Source organism: Theropithecus gelada, chromosome 4 (genome assembly GCF_003255815.1).
Source record: "Theropithecus gelada isolate Dixy chromosome 4, Tgel_1.0, whole genome shotgun sequence".
Classification (NCBI taxonomy): domain Eukaryota; kingdom Metazoa; phylum Chordata; class Mammalia; order Primates; family Cercopithecidae; genus Theropithecus; species Theropithecus gelada.
In genome coordinates, this window is record NC_037671.1 from 39,565,650 (window position 1) to 39,590,436 (window position 24,787).

The 24,787-nt window shown below is 43.2% G+C and overlaps 2 protein-coding genes and 1 non-coding gene across 5 annotated transcripts in view; 1 reads left to right on the forward strand and 2 right to left on the reverse strand.

Annotated features, from left to right (window-relative positions):
• The window catches only part of TMEM217 (transmembrane protein 217), a 46,926-nt gene extending 30,545 nt beyond the window's left edge, over positions 1-16,381 (reverse strand). For 2 of the 3 annotated variants that reach the window (XM_025383619.1, XM_025383621.1), the window contains exon 1: positions 15,781-16,381. The gene's annotated coding sequence lies outside the window, so the exon portion shown is untranslated. Of the gene's footprint in view, positions 1-15,775 lie in introns of all 3 variants that reach the window. The other variant, XM_025383620.1, reaches the window with a different exon arrangement.
• LOC112624000 lies at positions 8,344-8,447 on the reverse strand. The gene has a single exon (XR_003119331.1). It is a non-coding gene; the product is annotated as a small nucleolar RNA U13 (small nucleolar RNA).
• Positions 15,961-24,787, forward strand: part of TBC1D22B (TBC1 domain family member 22B) — a 72,333-nt gene continuing 63,506 nt past the window's right edge. Inside the window, exon 1 of the mRNA XM_025383618.1 lies at positions 15,961-16,187. Within this exon, the coding sequence (XP_025239403.1) occupies positions 16,132-16,187 (56 nt within the window). The 5' untranslated portion in view covers positions 15,961-16,131. The remainder of the gene's footprint in view (positions 16,188-24,787) is intronic.

Here is a 24,787-nt window from a genome sequence, read left to right on the forward strand (position 1 = left end):
TATTACTCAAATCAATCTCCCCAAAGGCTCAGAGGGTAGGGTTGGTGTTTTTTTTTTTTTTTTTTTTGGTTTTTTTTTTCAAGACAGAGTTTCGCTCTTGTTGCCCAGGCTGGAGTGCAATGGTGTGATCTTGGCTCACCGCAACCTCCGCCTCCTGGTTTCAAGCGATTCTCCTGCCTCAGCCTCCCAAGTAGCTGGGATTACAGGCATGCGCCACCACGCCTGGCTAGGGTTTTTCAAGGATAGTTTGGTGGGCAGAGGACTAGGGAATGGGTGGTGCTGACTGGTGGGGGATGCCATCATAGGGATGCGGAAAACCGTCCTTGTGTGCTGAGTCTGCCTCTGGGTGGGGGGTGCACAGGACCGGTTCAGTCAGGAATCAGGAGCCCAGATGGAGTCAGCCAGTCCTCAGAAACGCAAGTCTGAAAAGGCATTTTTAGGTTCTACAGTAGTGATGTTATCTACAGGGGAACTGTGGAAGTTACAAATTTTGTGACCTCTGGAACAATGGCTGGTTATCATTTAACTCCACCTACTCAGGCCCTCTCATAATCCTAAACTTGTGGCCTTTTATTAGTTTTACAAAGGTGGTTTAGTTTTGGAAAGGGCTATTTTCATCCTTGCTTTAAGGTTAAACTGTAAACTAAATTCTTTCCAAAGTCTGGCTTATGCACAGGAATGAACAAGGAGAACTTGGAGGTTAGAAGTAAGAAGGAGTCAACTGTGTCAGATTTCTCTTACTGTCATAATTTTGCAAAGGTGGTTTCACCAGAGGCTGAAACCCCTTTGGGAGAAAAACTGTAAACTTCTTTCACATGAGGGAGAAAAACTGTAAACTTCTATCGTGTCTAAAGCACTATTATTTTCCAGCTACACTTATAGCCTAACAAATACAACTGCCTCCAATCTTTGGCCCATAAACATGCTGAAGTCTCGCCTACTTCAACTTTTCCCTTGACCCAATGTTTCTCTCTAATTTACTTTCAGTCTTTCTCTGCGTAAGTCAGAGCAAGCAACAAGTGCCATCTCTTGGCTGATTTAAGCAGAAAAACCATAGCTCATAGACTTGTGGAGAAATCTGGAGAATCCTATGTGTGTTGGCTGTATATTGTCAAAATAACATCACATAAACAACCATAAAACCACAGTGGCATGTAACAATGGACATGTATTTAGTACACAAGTTTGTGAGGTTCAGTTTATCTGGGGCTGGGCTGAGCTGAGCTGAGCTGATCTCAGCTGGACTCACTCAAGTGTCTGGGGTCAACTGTTGGCTGGCCAGGCAATTCTGTTGATTTTGGCTCAGCTGATTCCTATGTCTGAGGCTCAACTGGCTGTTGGCTGAACTAGGATGGCCTCAGCTGGGATAACTTAGGGAGACTTGGCCTAGTTCCACATGTTTTTCATCATCCAGCAGGCTAGCCTAGACATGTTCTCATGGCAATGGCAGAGAGAAACAGTGAGAGCAAGCCAGTCACACAAGTGCTTTGCAAGCCTTGGCTTGGGTAGTGTTTACTAACATCCCATTGACCATAGTAAGTCAAAAGGGTAAGCCCAGTGAGAATGAGGAAGTCCAACAAGATGAGATCCTCCAGTGAAGAATTAAGATCGTTAATGTAACAAATCTACCACACTATGTTCAGAGGTTTTTCCTTACAGGGTGGTAGATAGCCCCAACATCACACCACAGAGCTGGGTCACTGAAGACACTGCCACTGCTGCTAATGAGTATTTGACTCCATAGTTACACTGAGAGGCCCAGCACCAGATCCTGAATGTTGCTGCTGCCCCAGCTATTCTCCCAAACTGGGGGTTGCTGCCATGCTGGCATTGCCCATCAGTGGAATGGATTCTGTGCTACTTCTGCTTCTTTGCATCACAAACTCCTCCTGATTCAAAGTCTAGAGTGGGTGCATTTTATTAGCAGAGCCTACAACATGTGCCATGACTTAGAGCACAGGAAGGTTGGGAAAATAAGTAGCTGGCGTTTTCAGCTATAATACTAGGAGGTGGGCTCTGCTTCCCACAGAGTTTCATAGAGTGGGAAATTCTCCATATGTGGGAAAGGGATTTATATCATGGGCAGCAAAAACACCAAAACAGAACAATAATGACAATAAGGAAGAGGAGGAGCAGAAGGAGGAGGAGGAGGATATCGACTAGCCTCTCATTTTCTTTTCTTTACTTTTTTTTCTTTTTTTTTTATGAGACAGAGTTTTGCTCTTGTTGCCCCGGCTGGAGTGCAGTGGCATGATCTCGGCTCACCGCAACCTCCGCCTCCCGGGTTCAAGCGACTCTCCTGCCTCAGCCTCCCGAGTAGCTGTAATCACAGGCATGCACCACCAAGCCCGGCTAATTTTGTTATTTTTTTTAGTAGAGAAGGGGTTTCTTCATGTTGGTCAGGCTGGTCTCGAACTCCTGACCTCAGGTGATCCACCCGCTTCGGCCTCCCAAAGTGCTGGGATTACAGGTGTGAGCCACTGCGCCCGGCCAACAGGGTCTCATTTTCTTGACAGCTAAGCTTCTTGAAAGCGTATTATTAGCTCACTTTTCTCTTCTACTTCTCTTCTAATTCTCTCCTGTAGTAATTAGCTCTTGCCACAATAATGATGCAAAATTCAGTGGCTTGGCCGGGCGCGGTGGCTCAAGCCTGTAATCCCAGCACTTTGGGAGGCCGAGATGGGCGGATCACGAGGTCAGGAGATCGAGACCATCCTGGCTAACACGGTGAAACCCCGTCTCTACTAAGAAATACAAAAAATAGCCGGGCGAGGTGGCGGGCGCCTGTAGTCCCAGCTACTCGGGAGGCTGAGGCCGGAGAATGGCGTGAACCTGGGAGGCAGAGCTTGCAGTGAGCTGAGATCCGGCCACTGCACTCCAGCCTGGGCTACAGAGCGAGACTCCGTCTCAAAAAAAAAAAAAAAAAAAAAAAAAAAAAAATTCAGTGGCTTAAAACCACAAGCATCTCTTTTTCTTATTCAAGCTTTAGGCTGAAGGTTGCCTGGAGTGGGTTCCAGGCTTCAGTCTGGATTTTTGACTGCTCCCACATGTCTGTTATCTTCCTTGGGCCAGTAGCTCCCCAGGGCATGCTTGTCTCATACTGCAGGCATGGGAGTGGAAACACGTAATACTTCTTGAGGCAAACTGTTACTTTTGCTCACATTCCTTCGGCCAGAAGTCTTGCAGGGAAATATACTCCATCTACTCTTATGCACTGCAAGAGGGAGTGAAACTGAGAACAATAATCTAGTCTACTTCTACTTTTCATCTGGCTTCTGACACTGCTGTGCCATTAGGGTCAACCCACAAGTGCCAAATGAATAGACATTTCTCAGGCTGGGCGTGGTGGTTCACGTCTGTAACCCCTGCACTTTGGGAGGCTGAGGTGGGAGGATCACTTGAGATCAGGAGTTTGAAACTAGCCTGGGCAACATAGTGAGACCCTATCTCCACAAAATAATTTTAAAAATTAGCCGATGTGGTGGCACATGCTGTGATCCCAGCTATTCAGGAGGTTCAGGTGGAAGGATCACTTGATCATGGGAGGTCGAGGCTGCAGTGAGCCATGATTGTGCCACTGCGCTCTAGCCTGGGCAACAGAGCAAGACTCTGTCTCAAAAAAAAAAAAAATTATCAGAAGATGGGGAGACAGCCAGGTGCCGGGTCATGCAGTACCTATCAGGCATGGTTAGGAGTTTGGATTTCATTCTAAGTGTAGCAGAAGCCATTCAATAGTTAACTATGTGACTAGAGTGGTCCTTCTACAATGCAGATTTGTTCATGTCATGTCCCTGCTTAAACTGGCAACGAATGTCCCATTGCCTAGAGGAAAAGGTAACATAAGACTTACATGGCCTTAGAAGTCTACTATGATAGGCCCCTGCTGCAGTGTCTTTTGTCCCTGCACACCATTCCTTGTACTCTTTGGTCTTACCATGTAGAGTTACTTATGGTTAATTTTAGTTTGGATTCTCCAAGAAGCTGACCCTGAGACAAGGATTTGAGTGCAAGTAGTTTATTTGGAGGTGACAGAAACATGAGTGGGGAAAGAGGTAGGAGTGATATAGGGGAAGGAAGGCAGTCAATAAAGGGCGAAGTTTGTTTGTTTGTTTTTTTTCTTTTTGAGATGGAGTCTCGCTCTGTCGCCAGGCTGGAGTGCAGTGGTGCAATCTCGGCTCACTGCAACCTCCGCCTCTCGGGTTCAAGCAATTCTACTGCCTCAGCCTCCCAAGCAGCTGGGACTACAGGCACGTGCCACCACAACCAGCTAATTTTTGTATTTTTAGTAGAGGCAGGGTTTCACCATGTTGGCCAGGATGGTCTCGATCTCCTGACCTCGTGATCCACCCACCTCGGCCTCCCAAAGTGCTGGGATTACAGGTGTGAACCCGGCAAGAGCAAACTATTAAGCCAACTACCACGATGGACAACAGGAGCTTAATTCTGTAAAGAAACTCTGAGAAACACACACCTCAGAATTATCCCCTCTAAGTGTTGAAGGAACTTGGGTGTTTATCTACAAACTCCTGAGAGTCAGTCACTAGTTGAGGGCTGCTCCCAGGAGTTAACTCTTAGACATTTTCAGTATGTCATGAGTGTGAACAGCATGGTTTTCTATAGTTCTTGGGAGCTGGGGGAAGAGCCTTCAGGCAAAGAGATGCACTTAGCACACGAAGAGGATGGGGATGTGGGTGAGGTACTGACAGCATCTCCTACAGTTTCTCATACGTAATTTCTCCTTGTAGACATCCATAGTTTCATGTATGTTTCATCCTTCTGCCTAGGATGCTTTTCCCTCCCTCTCTACCTAGTAAAATCACACTCATCTTTCAAGGCCTTCCTTAGCTTCCCAATCAGAGAGGATCATGCTCCACTCTGTGTTTTCTTAGGACATATTATAGTATACACCTCCATTTTTATCACTTGTCATGCTGCTTTACTTACTAACCAGACTCCTCTACTAGATTATACACTTGTTGAGGACAGGAGCTGTATGTTTATAGTTCTTAATATAGTTTCGTGCCAGGAATATAGTAGATGCTCAATAAAAGTTAGTTAGAAGAACTGATTTCTATCTATAGTGTGTGGCAATGATTTGGTGCAGTGCTGCATTGAATTGAGGTCAACCTAAGGTAAAATCATAATTTTTGCCCCCATTCTCACCTTCACAGCATTCCCCTCCCTTCACTCACCCAATGCCTTGCTCGTCTTTCTCTCTGGCCTAATATCAAAATCTGCTTCTAGATACTTCTCTTACATTAAAGGAGCACAAAAAATAGGAAACCTGGGTTGCTATTCATCTGCCGCTGGCTAGCCCTAGGGTCCTTGGGCAAGCCTCTTCCTCTCTTTGAGCTTCAGTCTTCTCATCTGTAAAATGATTTTCAATGTTCCTGCCAATTACTAGGGGTCTCTTTAAGAATATCTATAAGGATGGTGTACAAGGAACTGGTAACAGTGGTTGCCTCTGGGAAGCAGAAATAGGTGGTAATGGGCAAAAAGTTGTGAGGGAGATCAAGTTTTTCTTTATATCCGGCGTGAGCTTCCTAGGACTTCTCTGCAACAAACACAACAAACATAGTGGCATAAAACAATAGAAATTTGTTATCTTAAGGTTCTGGAGGCTGGAAGTCCCAAATCAAGTAAACTTATGCTTCAAAGGCTCTAGCAGAGAATCCTTTCCTGCCCCTTCTGGATTCTGGTGGCTTCACGTATTCCTTGGCTTGTGGCTGCATCATGCCAATCTGCTTCTGCCGTCACACTGCCTCCTTCTCTTCTGTCTGTATCTTCTCTCATAAAAGAACACTTGTCATTGGATTTGAGATCTAGCCAAGCAGTCCAAGATGATCTCACCTCAAAATCTTTAACTTAATATCTGTTAAAGACCCTTTTTCTGAATAACATAACATCCACAGGTTCCAGGGATTTTAATGTAGACATACCTTTTTTGTGGCCACAATTAAGCATATCCATTTTTAGATTTTGAATTTGTGCCATGTAGAAATTTATGATAATAGAAAGGAAGAAAGGAATTTCTTCTTCTTCTTCTTCTTCTTCTTCTTCTTCTTCTTCTTCTTCTTCTTCTTCTTCTTCTTCTTCTTCTTCTTCTTCCTCTTCCTCTTCTTCTCCTGTTTGTTTTTTTTTTTCTTTTTCTTTTTTGGAGACAGAGTCTCACTCTGTCCCCTAGGTTGGAGTGCAGTGGTGCTATCTTGGCTCACTACAGCCTCCACTTCCCAGGTTCAAGCAATTCTCCTGCCTTAGCCTCCCAAGTAGCTGGGACTACAGATACGTGCCACCATGCCCAGCTAATTTTTTTGTATTTCAGTGAGGACGGGGTTTCACCATGTTGGCCAGGATGGTCTCGAACTCCTGACCTCAAGTGATCCACCCGCCTCAGCCTCCCAAAGTGTTGGGATTACAGGCATGAGCCACCACACCCAGTGGAAGGAAGATTTCTTTTTTTTTTTTTTTTTTTTTTTTTGAGACAGAGTCTCGCGCTGTGTCACCCAGGCTGGAGTGCAGTGGCGCGATCTCGGCTCACTGCAAGCTCCGCCTCTCAGGTTCACGCCATTCTCCTGCCTCAGCCTCCGAGTAGCTGGGACTACAGGCGCCTGCCACCACGCCCGGCTAGTTTTTTGTATTTTTAGTAGAGACGGGGTTTCACCATGTTAGCCAGGATGGTCTCGATCTCCTGACCTCGTGATCCACCCGCCTCGGCCTCCCAAAGTGCTGGGATTACAGGCTTGAGCCACCGCGCCCGGCCGGAAGGAAGATTTCTATGTGACGGTACAGAGACTAAGATTTCTACTTTTCTGCTTCCTGTTCAACTACATTTTGTCCTTCCCTCAGGATCTGACTTTGAACTACCTTTTCCCTCCAAATTTTATTTACTGTTGAAACCATGTTACAGGAAATAAAAATGGAACTCTCATCCCATGTGGTTGGAAGTGTAAAGTAGAATGACCACTTTGAAAAACAGCTGGGTTGTATTTTGCAAAGGTGAACTTATGCATACATTCCAGACCACCAATTCCACTTCCATGTCAACATCCTAGAGAAATCTTTCTAGTTGTTCACTTATCCAGAAGACACATATAAGAAAGTTTGTAGCAGCAGAGTTCATAGTGGCACAGAATGTGAAACAACCAAATGTCCATCAGTAGCAGCATAGATAAAATGATATTATAAAACGGTCTACTACAACAGTGAAAATGAGTGGACTATAGCTGCACTCATCAACATAGGTAAATATCAAAATCATACTATTGTCTAAAAGAAGCAGGCAACAGAAGAATAGATATATACAATATTAATAGTATGTTACTTAAGGTTACAAACATAGGTAGAAAATATGAAAACAAGGGAATTATTAATATAAAATTCTGCAGAGTGGTTACATCTGAAAGAGAGAGAAAAGAGGAATGCCCATAGGAAGGGACCCCTAAGAGGCTTCTAAGGTATTGGTGATATCCTGTTGTATAGCATGGGGAGTGGGTACATGAATTCAAATGTTATTAATCAAACTGTGCACATCAGTTTTATAAATTCTTTTGTGTGTATGATATATTTAACATCCCATGAAAAAATTCTACTACAGGTGAGGACGTGGAGCAATGGAAACTCACACTCATTGCTGTGAGGATAAGCTGGAAAAGCCATTTTGGAGAACATTTGGCACCATCTAGTAAAGTGGAAGTTGTACATGTTCTGTGATCCAGCAATGCCTTTCCTAGATATTCCTAGTACTATACCTTAAAGCACTGCTTTTCAAACATGCTGATCACAGCCTCTTATTGAGAAGTACATTTTACATCAAACCAAGTATCTCTCGCTCTCAGGCGTGCATGCACACACACACACGTATGTATGTGTAAGCGTAAAAAAGCTGGGAAAAAATTTTGCAAAACAATGCCCATATTACATGCAACACATTCTGATCTTTTCTATTTCTGTCTATTCTATTTCATTAAAGGTCCTAACCTTTAAGTTCACTTTAACTCACTAGTAGTTGATGCTATGGAATGTTTGTGTCCCCTCAAAATTGGATTTAGATGCATATGTTGAAACTAATCACCAATATGATGGCATTAGGTGGTGGGGTATAGGGAGGTGATGAAGGTAGATTACTGCCCTTTTAAGAGGGGCTCCAAAGACCTGCCTGGCCCTTTCCACCATGTGGGGACACAGCCAGCAGGTGTTACCTATGAACCAGGAAATGGGCCCTCACCAGACACCAAATCTGCTGGCATCTTGATCTTGAATTTCCTAGCCTCCAGAACTGTGAGAAATAAATTTCTGCTGTTTACAAGCTACCCAATCTATGATATTTTGTTTTTTATTTTTTCATGTCAGACAGCTAATGTACTGACATCTTAACAAGGTTTGAGGGAGGCACATCTCACACACGGGCATGAACACCCACTCATCTTGCTTATGAACTGCAAAAAGACTGATCTATGATATTTTGTTATAGCAGCCCGAATGGACTAAGACAGTTGAGAAACCATAATTTGAAAAAAACTGCACTAGAGAAAAATTTCCATGAGATAATGTATAAAAGTGTTGAATGAGCAATGCTCAAAATAAAAATAACTGGAAATGAGAATTGAGGAATATTCACATAATGGAATGATATATTGCAGTTAAGATGAGTAAACTAGAGCTCAACGTATTAACAGAATGTTGAGTGAAAAAGCCAGTTGCTGAAGCATATGTACAGTATGATGTTATTTATAAAGTTTCAAAACATGAAAAACATGTTGTTTATGGATACACACATATGTAATAAAACTCTAAAACACGCATGGGAATGCTGAACTTGTAACTCAGGATCGTGGTTTCCACTGGAGAGAGGGAGGGGAATGAGATCAGAGAGGAACAAAATGGAACTTTAATTATATTTTGAGATTTTTTGTTTATTAATCTTTTTCTTATTTGTTCTTTATTATTTATTGCAGGAGATGGCAAATTACCAATGATGGGCCAAATCTGGTAAGCTATTTTTATATGATCTAGGAGATAAAAATGGATTTTACATTTTTTAATTGTTGAAAAACTTGAAGGAAGAAGAATATTTCATGACATGTAACAAAGTGCAAATTTCTATGTGGATAAAATAAGTTTTATTAGAACACAGCTCCGAGAGCTGATTTATTGTCTATGGTTGCTTTCACACGACAATGGCAGAGATGAATAGCTGCAACAGAGACCATATAGCTGGCAAAGTCTAAAAATATCTACAATTCAGCCCTTGCTATAAGAAGTTTGTCAACCCCTGGTTGACATATATACATATATGTATACATACATAACATACATATACCTGTATGCACATATATATGCATACACACAGATATGTCAACATGTATATGTAGTGAGGGGCATGAGGGGTGTGTGTGTGTGTGTGTGTGTGTATATATATATGTGTATTTTTTGATACGGTCTCACTCAGGCTGAAGTGCAATGGCACGATCTCGGCTCACTGCAACCCCCGCCTCCTGGGCTCAAGTGATCCTCCCCCTCAGCCTCTGAGTAGCTGGGACCACAGGTGTGTGCCACTACACTTCTCTAATTTTTTTGTATTTTTGATAGAGACGGGGTTTTGTCATGTTGCCCAGGCTGGTCTCGAACTCCTGAGCTCAAGTGATCCACCTGCCTCAGCCTCCCAAAGTGCTGGGATTGCAGGTGTGAGCCACTGTACCCAGGCGATGTATATTTTATAATATTAAAATATGGTGGCCGGCCGCGGTGACTCACGCCTGTAATCCCAGCACTTTGAGAGGCCGAGGCGGGCGGATCACTAGGTCAGGAGGCCGAGACCATCCTGGCTAACACGGTGAAACCCCGTCTCTACCAAAAATACAAAAAAAATTAGCCAGGCGCGGTGGCGGGCGCCTGTAGTCCCAGCTACAGGGAGGCTGAGGCAGGAGAATGGCGCGAACCCGGGAGGCGGAGCTTGCAGTGAGCCAAGATCGCACCACTGCACTCCAGCCTGGGCAACAGAGCTCCATCTCAAAAACATCTCATCTCTAAATAAATAAATAAATAAATAAATGAAATGGTAACATTAAAGAAAAGTTCCAGAAGTACCAAGATGTATAATTCTACCCTCTACCAAAATTTGCTTATTTTTTCCACGTTTTCTTCTAATCTTTGACAAAACCCATATATTCTTACTGAAAGCATGCAAAGATATTTTATATTCTACCTTTTCCCTGCCGTACATCATTTCATACACCTTTTTGATGTGCTATGTAGCATTCAAATTTGCCCTCTTTAATGGTACAACATGGTTCAAGTTTATAAACTGCACACCATAATTTATGTAACTGCCTTTTCATGTTTAAATCTTCATATTCTTTTCATTTTTCCCTGTTTATTATTGGTTGCAAGGCAAAGAATATCTTTGTACACAGAGATTTTCCCCTTTCTTCTTGCCAGGTACGGTAACTTCTTTTCTTTCTTTTTCTTTCTTTCTTTTTTTTTTAAGACGGAGTTTCTCTCTGTCGCCCAGGCTGGAGTGCAGTGGCGCAATCTCGGCTCACTGCAAGCTCCGCCTCCCGGGTTTACGCCATTCTCCTGCCTCAGCCTCCCGAGTAGCTAGGACTACAGGCGCCCGCCACCACGCCTGGCTAATTTGTTTGTATTTTTAGTAGAGAAGGGGTTTCACTGTGTTAGCCAGGATGGTCTCGATCTCCTGACCTCGTGATTCGCCTGTCTCGGCCTTCCAAAGTGCTGGCATTACAGGCGTGAGCCACCGCGCCTGGCCAACTTCTTTTCTTAGAATAAATTCTTAGGAATGAAATACCTAGTTTTCCCTTCACCCCCAAATTCTGAAAACTCTCTCTTCCTCTCTTTATTCCTATAACCTCTTGCTTTTTCAGTCTTTTTGCTTATCCCCTTGCCTTCTCTAATATAACTGATCTCTGCATTGGCTCTTACAGTGGTCGTTAAGATACTGTAAAGCTCTCTTGCTGTTAAATCCCAGCTTGACCTCACTATCTCTTAGGTGGCCCAACATTGCACAGTGCATTGTGAGGGCTGCTTCTTGCTCTCATTTCTTAACCCTTCCCCTCATCACAGTGTCTACTTCCTTCATTCCACTTCACTCCTTTGCTAAGGTTAAAGTCTGCCAGTGATCTCTCTGTAAGTCCAAAGGTTTTTTTCTCTATTTTTATCTTCCCATTGGAGCTCCTGTCCTGAAGTGACTTTCCTCCTATAGTCACTTTCTTCAGGCCTTTCTCCTTCCTTTTCTGTCCCTACTCAAGGATTATCTCTCATAAAACTTTCTCTAAGGGTTGGGATATGCCTACCTCTTTTGAGTCCACAGTCAACCCAGGCATATCTCATCCCTTAACTATAGTTTGCCCCATTTTAAGTTGTTTAACCCTCTTTTGAATGAAGATGAATTTGAAGGGGGAAAAGTAAAAAGTTGCAGGTAAACAATATTGAGAAGCCTCTACTTATAGTTTCAGAATAAACTCTTGAGATAAATTCAACAATCACAGGCCATACTATATTAGTAACAGAAGAGCTACAAAGTGAGGTCCATAGATCAGCAGCATCAGTGTCACCTGGGAGCTTGTTAGAAATTCTGAGTTGTGGCCGGGCGTGGTGGCTCAAGCCTGTAATCCCAGCACTTTGGGAGGCTGAGACGGGCGGATCACTAGGTCAGGAGATCAAGACCATCCTGGCTAACATGGTGAAACCCCGTCTCTACTAAAAAATACAAAAAACTAGCCGGGAGTGGTGGCGGGTGCGTGCAGTCCCAGCTACTCGGGAGGCTGAGGCAGGAGAATGGTGTAAACCTGGGAGGCGGAGCTTGCAGTGAGCTGAGATCAGGCCACTGCACTCCAGCCTGGGTGACAGAGCCAGACTCCGTCTCAAAAAAAAAAAAAAAAAAAGAAAGAAATTCTGAGTTGTAGGCTTCACCTCAGACCTGCTGAATCAGAATCTAGGTTTTTAATATAATCCTCAGTGATTCACATGTGCAATATTGTATAGGAAGCACTGGTCTAGTGGACCAGTGAATGTCTGCCAAGAAGGATCTCCATCAGAAGGCCTCTAAGGACCTCTCGGGAACTTCAAACCAATGGTTTACACCTCTTGCTGGACAAGAGTGGCTGTCATAGCTATCAGCCCTTTGATGACAGCTACCAACTGATCTCCTGACTAGGTGGGTGGCTCCCTCCCTCATCATTCCAGGTACAGGCACATTCCTTTAAAGCTGCAAAAGTTTGAAGAATACAATCTTTCTCAGAGAAGACTGTTCCTCAACCAAGAGTGTAGGCAAGGATGTAGAATCATTGGTGAAGTGGACATATCCTACTAGGGGTTAGGAAACACTGTTTCTATCATCTTTCCTAACAAAAAAATATGTGAACAACATAGAATTCAAAGACAAGAAATATTTATATTCTTCCTTCTTTCACTCAGTAAACGTTTACTAAGCACTCGCTATGTGCCAAACACTATTCTAGGTGCTGGGGATATAGCAGGAAACAAAACAAAGTCCCAGTCTTAGTGGGGTTCACATTCTAGGGCAGCAGTCCCCAAGCTTTTTGGCATCCGGGACCAGTTTCATGGAAGCCAACTTTTCCACGAAAATTTTGCGGGAGGGGGGTTTCAGGATGAAACTTTTCCACTTCAAATCACAAGGCATTAGATTCTCATAAGGAATGTGCAACCTAGATCCCTTGTATGAGCAGTTCACAATAGGGTTCACACTCCTATGAGAACCTGATGCTGCTGCTGATCTGACAGGAGGCGGAGCTCTGGCGGTAATGATTGCATGCCACCCGCCGCTCACCTCCTGCTATGTGGCCTGGTTCCTAACAGGACACAGACAGGGGGCCTCTATTCTAGCGCACAGAGATGGACAGCAAACAAGTACATAATATGGCCTGTAGTGATAGCGCTTCAAAGAAAAATAGAGCCAGGCACAGTGGCCCATGCCTGTAATCCCAGCATTTTGGGAGACTGAAGAGGAAGGATCATTTGAACCCAGGAGTTTGGGACCAGCCTGAGCAATATAGGGAGACTGTCTCTACAAATAATAAAAAGATTAGCTGGGTGTGGTAGCATGCACTGTGGTCCCAGCTACTTGGGAGGCTGACATAGGAGGACTGCTTGAGCTCAGGAGGTCAAGGCTTCAGTGAGCTGTGGTCATGCCACTGCACTCCTGGGCAACAGAGTGAGACCTTGTGTCAAAAAACTAAAGAAAGAAAGAAAAAGAAAAATAGAGCAGTGTAGCCAGTATTTAAGATGGGTGGTTAGGGAGGGTCTCTACAAGGTAAAGACAGTTGGGTATATACCTGCATGAAATGAGGAAGCAAGGCATTTAGGGGAAGAGAAGTCCAAGCAGAGGAAATGGCTAATGCAAAGGCCTTGAAGTAGGAACATGTTTAGAGTGTTCAAGGAACAGCAATAAGACCAATGGGCATGGTTGGAGCAGATTAAGCAAGACAGAAAGTGTAATGAGATGAGGCTGGAGAGGTGAGTGGAGCCAAGTCATGTAGGGTCTTTAAGGAGCTTGGATTTTATGCCAAGTACAGTGGGGGCCATTGCAAGGTTTTGAGCAGAGGAGTGACATGATATGGTCTACATTTTAACAGAGTGTCTCTGGGCTGGGTGTGATGACTCCCACCTGTAATACTAGCACTCTGGGAGGCCAAAGCTGATGGATTGCTTGAGTTCAGGGGTACGAGACCAGCCTGGGCAACATGGTGAAACCTCAATCTTTACAAAAATACAAAAAATTTGCTGGCCATGGTGGTATGTGCCTGTAGTCCCAGTTACTCAGGAGGCTGATGTGGGAGGATTGGTTGAGCCTGGGAGGTGGAGGTTGTAGTGTGCTGAGATCATGTCACTGGACTCTAGCTTGCGTGACAGGGCAAGACCTGGTCTCAAAAAAAAAAGGTCTCTCTGGCTGCTATATGGGGAATGTACTGTAACGGGGTAAGAGTGGAAGCAGGGAGCTGAATAGCAGTCTGCTGTAAGCGGGTGTGTGGTTGGTGAAGATTAGGGTGACCAACTGGTAGTGGTGAAAAAGGTTCCAATGATCTCAATTTCCCTACCAAATACTATTTAAAAAGTCATCACCAGGTAACTGGTGTGAATTTTTAAAAACTCTTGGAGGGGAAACTGATATAGAAAACAAAGTGTAGAGATAATAGGGCTTCTCTGGGTTGAGCACTGTTAACAACATCCCCTGGGAATCAGTGTTATTTAACATTTCATAAAATATTAAGAAAAAGGAGTATTTTGAGATATTTCTAGGTACACAAATTATACTTTGCTTTCTACATAGTAAAATGTCAAATCAATAGGGAACAGTTTCTGGAACATCTCTAAAACCATGTGTGTAAGCTGGAAAGTGGCAGGTATCTTGTCACATGGATGAGTGTATGGCAGCTCACATAGGGGAAGACAATCCAGAGGATACCTTTAAGACAGTGAACTCTGAACTGCTGGTTGCCACCCAGGTAAGGAATCTAGAAGTTGTTTTAGATTACTCCTTCAAGACATCAACTCTTCTAAAGCCCAAACAGCCAGCAAAAGTTCTGGCTGTTCAGAATAAAGACAAAACATCAACCTTAACAAAGCCTCAGTACATCCCTCTTTGGGCTTAGTGTGCAGTGCTGGTCACTGCATCCTAAGAAAAAGAAGTGCCAGAGAATGGCAGGTAAAATGATTAAAAGAATACAGGGACTTTTTCTTTCTTTTTTTCCTGGGTTAAATGCCCATGAAGAAAATAAGATGAAAGTGTATAAAAGCATGAAAGATTCAGAAGAAGTAAAAATAGCCCTCGTCATCCAATCCTATAATTCTAAAATTAGGGGACAAAAGAAGCTTGAAAATGGGAGTAATGTAGAAACCGTCGTTGGAGGACATACCCGTCGGGGGTCGGGTCTTTATGTATTCTCCAATATGTGGAAGTACATGTGGTAGCTGTAAATGGAGGGTGGGGGGGGGGAGTGGGGGACACGCAGCCCACCTCAACAGTCCTTCGATGGGACAAAAACCACTCTGGACTGGTGCCCGCTTTCCCTCTCTCCCCAAATCACCACGGAATACAACCACAGAAACTCAAAAACAGCAAAAAACACCGACAAGACATTCAAAGGATTCAAAATGCTAATATTAAATCTCATTGTCTGGGAAAATTAGATTGAAAATAAATTCAAGGGTACAAGGTTTATAACAGATTAACAAGGGAAATTAAGGATGTTGGTGGGGCCGGGAGGAGATACATCCTTAACTTTGTGATTCACACGATGGAGCTATACTGTGTCCTTCAAAGAAATCATATTTGGTAATCTGAGTTGGACAGCTATGATAAACCATTTCCTATACACCGTTAGCATAGTCAGAAAGTGAGAGTTATGGATTGACATAGGGATTAGATCATTTGAATTTTTCACCCACAGCACAAGTCCTTCAATCGTTTTCAATAAACAGAGGGAGAGGGAGACTCTGATGAACCGTTGCTCACGTGTTGAGCAGTTAGCAATCCCGGGCTATCGGGTCCCTGCTGACCTTCAGAAAAACGAATGGACATCTAAACGGAACGAGGAAGGGAGGGTAATAACCAGAGTGTCATTGAGTTGAGAGATGTTAAAAATGGGCCACAACAAACACATGGGCCTTTACTTTTAGGTCAAAGATTCCTATATATAAATACATAGTATGCTCTCTCTTGCCAAAAAATATTAGACTCAGGAACTTCATTCCTCACGAAGAAGATAATCCCCTCTCTTCCTTCCCATAGGTCCCTTACTTTACCTGCTTCTTCCCTCTTGAGGGTTAGGAACTTTGAGCCCCGCCTCTCTGCTCGTCCAAGCTCCGCCTTCCCCGTCCACCTGTGTGCCCAGACCCTGACGTTACCCGTTGGCTTCAGCGGCCTGCAGGATTCCGGCTCCCGATTGGTCGGCCCGTCCACGGCTTGCGCAGCTCACCAATGGCAGCGGTGCTGGGTGGAGGGGTGCCCACATCCAAGATGGCGTCCCCAGGAGCTGGGAGCGGGTGACCGGCGGCGGGGAAGCGGCCTGGGTTGGCCCTCAGATTGCGGGGTCTGGGGGCATCTCGCCAGGCAACCCCTTGGCCCGCCTACAAGGCCTTCCCCCTGCCAGAGCAATGGCCGCTGAGAACAGCAAGCAGTTTTGGAAGAGGAGCGCTAAGCTGCCGGGGAGGTGAGCCCAGGACGCTGAGAGGGAGAGGGGATTGGACCAAACCCTTCCAGATCCTAATCCCTAAATCCAGCGGCCCTGGGGCGCCACCGAGGCCGGAAGACTGGTTTGGGGAAGCTGGGGCTGCCTAGTGGCGGCAGGGCAGCTGTCAGGCAGAGGAGCGAACAGCGAGCTTTGGGGACGGCTGGATGTGGGTGTAGACCGGGGTCTGGGGGCGGAGGTTTCTGGAGGGGTGACCTCAGCGAGAAGGTGGCCGAAGATTGGGCGTAAAGGGGAGTGGAGTTGGGTGAGTAGTCAGTGTCGGCCCTGGTCTCGGGGGTTGCTCCCCAGAGCTGCTTCCCACTCTAATTAGGACTCCCTCTCAGGGGTCTCCACCACGCACAGGTGGTTGGTCGCTCGAGGATGGCTTGCTCCTCCAGCTCGGCACTTACCCGAAGGGTTCTTGTGGGAGTTTGGGGTCGCCTGCCGAGAGGGTTAGGCAGGAAAAGTGAGGACAATTCTCAACTCCGACCTTACTTTATCTTGAGTTGGCCTTTCCCACTGGGAATTATTACAAGGCGACCACAGAATCAGGTTATTCCTTTGGCATTTTCTAACCCCAAGTGACTTCTTCCTCCCCTGTATTGTAATGCACTTCTTGTGCAAATGCACTAAATTCTTTCATTCTTCAGTTGTTTAGCTGGAGAGCAGACCTCCTAAGACTACTCCCACCCTCTTTGTGGTGTATGTTGAGACTTTTGGCAAATTATCCATTCATCAGTCTACTGTTGGTTTACTGTTTCAGTTTATTTTGGGCAAAGTCCTGAGAAGTATAAGGAAGAGTGTGTATTTCAGTCGTGAATCTAAGATTTCTGCCAGCCACAGTCTACTTGGTGATGAAATTCATGTTTGGTTGTGCCCCACGTGCTACCTTTTCTAATGGATTCAGGTTTTTTCTTTCTGGGATGATCTTTTGAACTCGTGACTTTTTTTTTTTTTTTTTTTTAAGCAAGAGGGAGATGAGGGTCAATAGTGGCTAAGTTAGAGCCTTACTTTTTTTTTTTTCCCCCCCAATGAAATAGAAATAAGGTCTGACTATGTTTGGGCTGGTCTGTAACTCCTCGCCTCAAGTGATCCTCTTGCCTTGGCCTCCCAAAGTGTTGGGATTGTGGGCGTTAGCCACCATGCCCCACCAAGAGCCTTGTTTTATTAAGGATCCTAGTTAGACATATGGAAAATAGGTAGAAATCAGCTTTTAGTAATACTTATTAAATAATAGAAAGGTAACTTCAGATTAAAGTGCTGCAGACTTGCGGTGTTGATATAACTGTTAAAGATGTTCTGTGTTTTTAGGTAAGCACCACTTCCTGCCAACTGATTCCTTTTCCTTCCTGGTTTAGTGAGCTCTCTAGTTGTGCTAACTGCTATTCTCCGGGGTTTTCCATAGTGAGATCATTAAATTTTGACATCCTAAGATTATAATCAGAATCAATAGGAAGACAGTTGTATCAGGAAGCAGTGCAAGAGATGTGGGACATGGCATGGGCTTCTGTGCCTTCTGACTGGTGGTTGCTATTAACAATCTTTTTTTCCTGTATTTCCTGTATTTGACTATAAGAACAGTCAACTTTTTTAAAGCACTACTTTTCTGAGATAGGAAGAGAAGTCTTTTCAGTTTCTTCAAGCTTCTGGATTCCCTTTTCATTTCGAAGAATATAGAGAAATAGAGGACTTGAGTTCAGAAAGACTTGGGTTACTATTTGGGCTCTCCTGTGTGTGTGACCAAGACAAATAATCTATCTAGGCCTCAGTTTCCTTATCTATGAAATGAGAAATAAAAATACCTTCCTCAGAGTTACTGTGGGGACTAAGTGAAATACCCTATTTGTAAAGAACCTAGGACAGTGTTTATTTAGCACATTATAGTTGCTCAGAAGACAGTAGTTATTAATATTACTCTCATTATTAGAGCAAGTAAACATTTAAAAGAATGTTACTCAGATCCTTACCCCAGCTCATTGTCTTCCTTGTTTGTTTTAAGGTATTCAAATATTGTCACAATTCATAATAATTTTTAGTACCTTACTTGGTAAAGAGAAATATTTTTCAGCTGTGTGCTTTTAGCAGTAAAGCCCACAAGCCTCTGGTCGTGGGAGAAAACTAAGGTTCTTTTAGATAGAAAGGTACTTTGATTTAAAGAAAATATTAGAGCATTTTCTCAAGAATAGAACTTTTGCATCTGTACTCTTTCGGTCTTAGGGAAGAAAAACTTTCTCCTGGGTGGGGAAATGACACAAATGACTGTACTAGACGCATGGCAACTTGGAAATGAAACTGCTTTACTCTTCATTGCAAATTGAAAGGTGAAAAATCAAAGCGATGACAAGATTCTTTCTGTCTGATCATGATCCAACAACCTTAGTGACAACAAATAAAAATTTTATTACATAAAATAACAAGTTACAAATGAATGAAACATTCTTTTTAAAAATAACAGCTTTATTGAGATATTAATATACCATGAAATTCATTCTTTTAAAGTGTACATTTCAGTGGTATTTAGTATATTCATTTGTAGTACAGATGGTTTTGTGCAACTATCGCCACTAATTTCAAAACATTTTCATCATCCCGAAAAGAAACTACATACCTGTTTACAGTCACTCGCCATCCACCCCACTCCAGACCCTGGTAACTACTAATGTACTTTCTGTTTCTGTGGATTTACCTCTTTTGGACAGTTTATATATATGGAGTAATATGATATGAGGCCTTTTGTGAGTGGCTTCTTTTATTAAGCACAGTGATTTCAGGCTTGTCCACGCTGTAGTATGTATCAGTACTTCATTTTATTTGATAGCTGAATAGTGTTCTATGGTGTAGATATATCACATTTTGTTCATTCATCGGTTGATGGACATTTGAATTGTTTTCACTTTTGGGCTATTGTGAATAATGCTTTTATGAACATTTATGCACAGGTTTTTGTTTGGATATATATTTTCTATTCTTCTGCTGATAAATAGGAGTGGAATTGCTGGGTCATGTGGTAACTTGGTGGAACTAAACATCTTTTTAAGTTCTCTGAGTTATTCACATGAGCCCTGTGTACTTAGCACATCAAATGGTCATTGTGTTGATGCCTAGAAGATAAGAGGCAATCTGTACCATTGTTGTTAAGAATGCAGGCTTTGGCGGGTGTGGTGGTCTGTAATCCCAGAATTTTGGAAGGCTGAGGAGGGTAGATCACTTGAGGCCAGGAGTTCAAGACCAGCCTGGCCAACGTGGTGAAACTCCCATCTCTACTGAAAATACAAGTTAGCTGGGCATGGTGGTGTGCCCCTGTAGTCCCAGCTACTCAGGAGACTGATGCCCAAGAATCTCTTGAACCTGGGAGGCGGAGGTTGCAGTGAACTGAGATTGCCTCACTACGCTCCAGCCCTGGGCAACAGAGCAAGGGTCCGTCTCAAAAAAAAAAAAAAAATGCAGGCTCTGAAATCCAACTGCCTAGGTTCAAATCCCAGCTCTACTTTCTAGCTATGTGATCTTATGGGATTTAATTAACTTCTCAGTGCATCGGTCTCCTCATCTCTAAAATAGGAACAGAGTATCTGCCCCATGGGGCTGTTATGAGGATTAAATGAGATAATACATAATAATTGGTTAGGAGGTACACAATAATATTAGCTATTACAATAATGATAGTTACAATGATAGTAGCTATCATTTTTGTTTTCTCTCCTTGTTTTAGTTTTTGAAACTGAAATTGAAAAGCTTTGATCTGGCTGAGTGTGGTGGCTCATACCTGTAATCCCAGCACTTTGGGAGGCTGAGACGGGCAAATCATTTGAGGTCAGGAGTTCGAGACCAGCCTGGCCAACATGGTGAAACTCTGTGTCTACTAAAAACACACAAAAAAATTAGCTGAGCGTGGTGGCGCAAACCTGTGGGGGGAAAAAAAGCTTTGATCGGGGTGTGTGTGTGTGTGTGTGTGTGTGTGTGTGTGTGTCTAGAACCTGGGCACAGGAGAAAAAAAAAATCACTTTATTTATTTTTTTTTGAGACAGGGTCTCCATCTGTTGCCCTGGCTGGAGTGCAGTGGCATGGTCTTGGCTCACTGCAGCCTCTGCCTCCCAGGTTTAGACAATTCTCCTGCCTCAGCCTCCTAAGTAGCTGGGATGACAGGCACATGCCACCATGCCCAGCTAATTTTTGTATTTTTACTAGAGAAGGGGGTTTTGCCATGTTGGCCAGGCTGGTCTTAAACTCTTGACCCCAAGTGATCCGCCCCCTACTCAGCCTCCCAAAGTTCTGAGATTACAGGTGTGAGCCACCGTGCCCAGCTCTGGCTAATTTTTGTATTTTTCGTAGAGCCAGGTTTTGCCATGTTGCCCAGGCTGGTCATGAACTCCTGGGCTCAAGCAATCTGCCCACGTCATCCTCCCAAAGTGTTGGGATTACAGGCGTGAGCCTCTGCGTCTGGCCAAAATCCAAATTACCTGAGTCTTCCAGGCCCTTCATTGTTGGAAGGAGAGGCCAAGTTAAGGACTTGAACCCAATCCTAAAGTAATAATGAATCTGACAGGAGACTTAGTGTAAAAGTCATAGCCTGTCTGGGCAGGTACATTACAACCTGTTCTTGGCTTAGAGATGTTTTACTGGTAGAGTGAGTGACTAGAAGATACCAAATTATCATTGAAACAGCATAGATCACCTGTTCTGGAAGACTAATGTGGATTGAGTATGTGAACCTAGATCAGTTGCCAACACATTTGGCATTTAAATTTGATAGGTCTTTTTCCCATATTTGTGCTAGCTGTTTTATCAGTGCTAAACAGACACCTGTTGATTTTTCCTACCAAGATGTTTGCACTGTTCCAACTAGTCAAAACAGCTATGTCAGTACATTGTATGGTGTTGGTTTTATTAAAGAGAGTGACGGAGGTTAATCAGAACTTTCGTTCCATTTTGTCTGTGTGGCAGCATATTCCATGGCATTCTTTTCTCTGCGTATGTGGTGTGTTTTCTTCAAGATGCAGTGTGTTAACCTCTGGTTTTTAGGTCTAGCATAAGCAGAGGCCTAGGTTTTGTAGAGATCTAATCTTCACTTACTAAATATTGTTAAGTGCCTGCTGATATGTGTCATGCTCTGCCAGGTGGCAAGGGGGCTACAGAAAAAGATATGGCACCACTAAAAAATCTGCTTGGCATCATGGCTGGAGAAGAGGCTGTGTATGATTGACTTTCTGGTTTTTCCACTAAACATATGTTACATTTGTAATCAGACAAACTTAAATGTGGAATTGGGTGAAAACACATTGTTGAATGCAAAGAGCAAGATGTCGAATGATATGTACAATGTGCTGTGTTTTATGTGAAGTTTGAAAACATAAAAAATACTGTGTATTGTTTATGGATGTATGAATATCTGTAGAGGTATAAAAACAGATGGGAGGAGTTCCCTCCAATTTCAGAGTAATTGTTATCTCTTGGGAAGTGAAGGAACAGGACTAGGGACTGCATCTGGGGCTTCAGTAGTCTAACGCTTTGTTTTTTCTTTTCTTTTCTTTTTTTTTTTTTTTTGAGACAGAGTCTCACTCTGTTGCCAGGCTGGAGTGCAGTGGCCTGATCTCCGCTCACTGCAACTTCCGCCTCCCAGGTTCAAGCGATTCTCGTGCCTTGGCCTCCCGAGTAGCTGGAACTACAGGTGCACGCCACCATGCCCAGCTAATTTTTTTGTATTTTTAGTAGAGATGGGGTTTCACCATTTTGGCCAGGATGGTCTGGATCTTCTGACCTTGTGATCCACCTGCCTCGGCCTCCCAAAGTGCTGGGATTACAGGAGAGCTACTATGACCGGCCTAACACTTTTTTTCTTAAATGAAATGTGACAAATGTTAACATTTATAAATCAGAGTGATGGGTTCATGGATGTTTATTATGTCATTTTCTGTACTTTTCTTTGTGTTTGAAAATGTCAATTAAATGCTTTTTCACTTGTGTTAGAGTTAATGTTTTGTATTTTTTTAACTTGTGTTGGAGAAATCAGCCAGTTAGCCATGGAATTAAGTAAAATTTAAAGTAACATGATTTAGAGCCAAAATAAGTCATATTTACAGTGTGATATTATTTATATAAAGTTTAAAAAACATGCAAAATCATACATTATTTAGGGATACATACACAGAAAATGAAAATATAAAAATGAGTGTGAAAAATGCCAGATCCAATAGAGCAACTTCCTAGGAAGGGAGGGAGGGGTATGCCAGAGTGTTTTTTGTTGTTGTTGTTGTTTGTTTGTTTGAGACGGGGTTTCACTCTTGTTGCCCCGGCTGGAGTGCAATGGCACTATCTCGGCTCACCGCAACCTCTGCCTCTCACGTTCAAGCGATTCTCTTGCCTCAGCCTCCCGTGTAACTGGGATTACAGGCATGTACCACCACGCCCAGCTAATTTTGTGTTTTTAGTAGAGACAGGGTTTCTCCATGTTGGTCAGGCTGGTCTCAAATTACCGACCTCAGGTGATTCCCCCACCTCGGCTTCCCAAAGTGCTAGGATTACAGGTGTGAGCCACCGTGCCCGGCTGGGATTTTGACTGTATAATGTCTTATTGCTTAGGCTGAATGTTGAGTGCTTATCTGATTGTGTCTTTTTTGTTTTTTTCATTTTTTTCATTTTTTTTTTTTGAGACAGTCTCACTGTGTCGCCCAGGCTGGAGTGCAGTGGCATGATCTCAGCTCACTGCAACCTCTGCCTCCCAGAGTCAGGCAATTCTTGTGCCTCAGTGTCCTGAGTAGCTGGGATTACAGGTGTGTGCCACCAAGCCCAGCTAATTTTTCTATTTTTAGTAGAGACGGGGTTTCGCTATGTTAGCCAGGCCAGTCTCGAACTGCTGAACTCAAGTGATCTGCCTGCCTCGGCCTCCCAAAGTATAGGGATTACAGGTGTGAGCCACCACGCCCAGCCCTGATTGTGTCTTATATTATGACCTAAATCTAGTTTGTTTTAAAAAAGTAATATCAGCCCTGATTTATGTATGTTAGGGAACTAGAGAAGACATGAGTTAGTAGATGCTGGGGGTAGGGATATGGAAAGTTTCATGAGGGGTGTAGAATTTGAAGAGAATGTTGCAGGATGGATACAGTTTTGAAAAGAGATGTAGAAAATAGAAAAGCATTCCAAGTAGGGAAAAGAGCCTTATTTAATAATGGGTTTAATAAGTTTGGAAGGTGGAGTGGAGATCAGCCTTTCTTAGAGCTGAGTTTGGGTTTGGAAGGAGTAGGGATGATACAGACAGTGATAGGTGAATTATAAATGTCAGGAAATTGAGCACCTTGATCATTGGGCTCTTCTGGTCTATCTCCATTTAGTCTCTGTGATCATCTTGGTTTCTCTTTTCTAACTTCTTGCCTGTCTTTTTTAAGCTGCAGTAAACTGATTTATTATACAAAGTGTTCCAGGTTTAGATACATAATGGTTTAGTTCAAGAATATGTTAACAAATTCAATTTGAGCTCTGATGCCTTTGCTGATAAAGTCCATCATTTATCTTAGCCTTTCTGGCTATGCCAGCACCTTGGGCTGACAGCTTTAAAAAAATAGTCTACTGTGATTGTAAGATTCCTTTCCTAGATGGTAACTGATGGCTTCTGGCCCTTCAGCCTACACAAATTAGGTTTGCTTTTTTTCTACCTGGGTTACTTGCAGATGGTAATACTCCTTTAAGGAGAGGATCTAAGGACCCTCTCTTATTTTTCTACCCAGTCACCTTACCTAACCAGCCTGTTGAGATCTTCATGCAGTTTATCCTCTGATTTTATATTTTACTGTGAGGAGGGCTTGTGGACTTGAATAATTCAGGTATACTCTTAGGTTATTTGCAGCTGTTAATGTGCATATCAGTAGCCCTTTGGGATTTTTTTTTGCAGTAGGTGGGGGTGTCCGTGTCTAATACCCCTTTCCTCTCTCAGCAGAACTTTCCCTTTACTCTTTGATTCCTCTTTTTTTCTCTCTGCCTAGGAAACCCTTTAAACACATCAATTAGTATTGTTTTCAGAGTTTGTATTTCTGTAGTAATATAGGTAATAGTTCGCTTACACATATTAATCTTCCAGAGAGGTTTAGGGAGTAAAGATTCTTATAGCTAAAGAGGTAGGGACTGTATTCATAAATTAAAGATTATATATAAGATTTCCTCCGAAATCTTAATAGAAATTAATGTGAAAGTGATTGAATTAGCTATATTTTTATTTAAAAGCATCCTTTAGGATCACCTCTGTTATGTGAAACAAGTATTTGGTAAGTTTGTTTCAATTTCTAAATGTTGGGTATGGATTAAATTATAAAAATGGGAGGCAGGAAGAAAATCAACGTTTCTTGGGCACTGAGTGTGTGCTGGGTAGTGTTCTAACGTTCGCAAATCTACGTCACTTCTTGCTTAACATTAAATGAGCATTACCACCCACCAGGAATTGTGCTGAAGGGCTTTTGACATATCATCCCACTTGAACCTTCTAACCTTCTCAAGATTGCTTATTTCTTATAAAGGTGATACTTGTACATGATACTAAATCAGAAAGGGTTTGCAGTGAAAACTGAGTCTCTTTGGTGTCCCATCATCTTCCA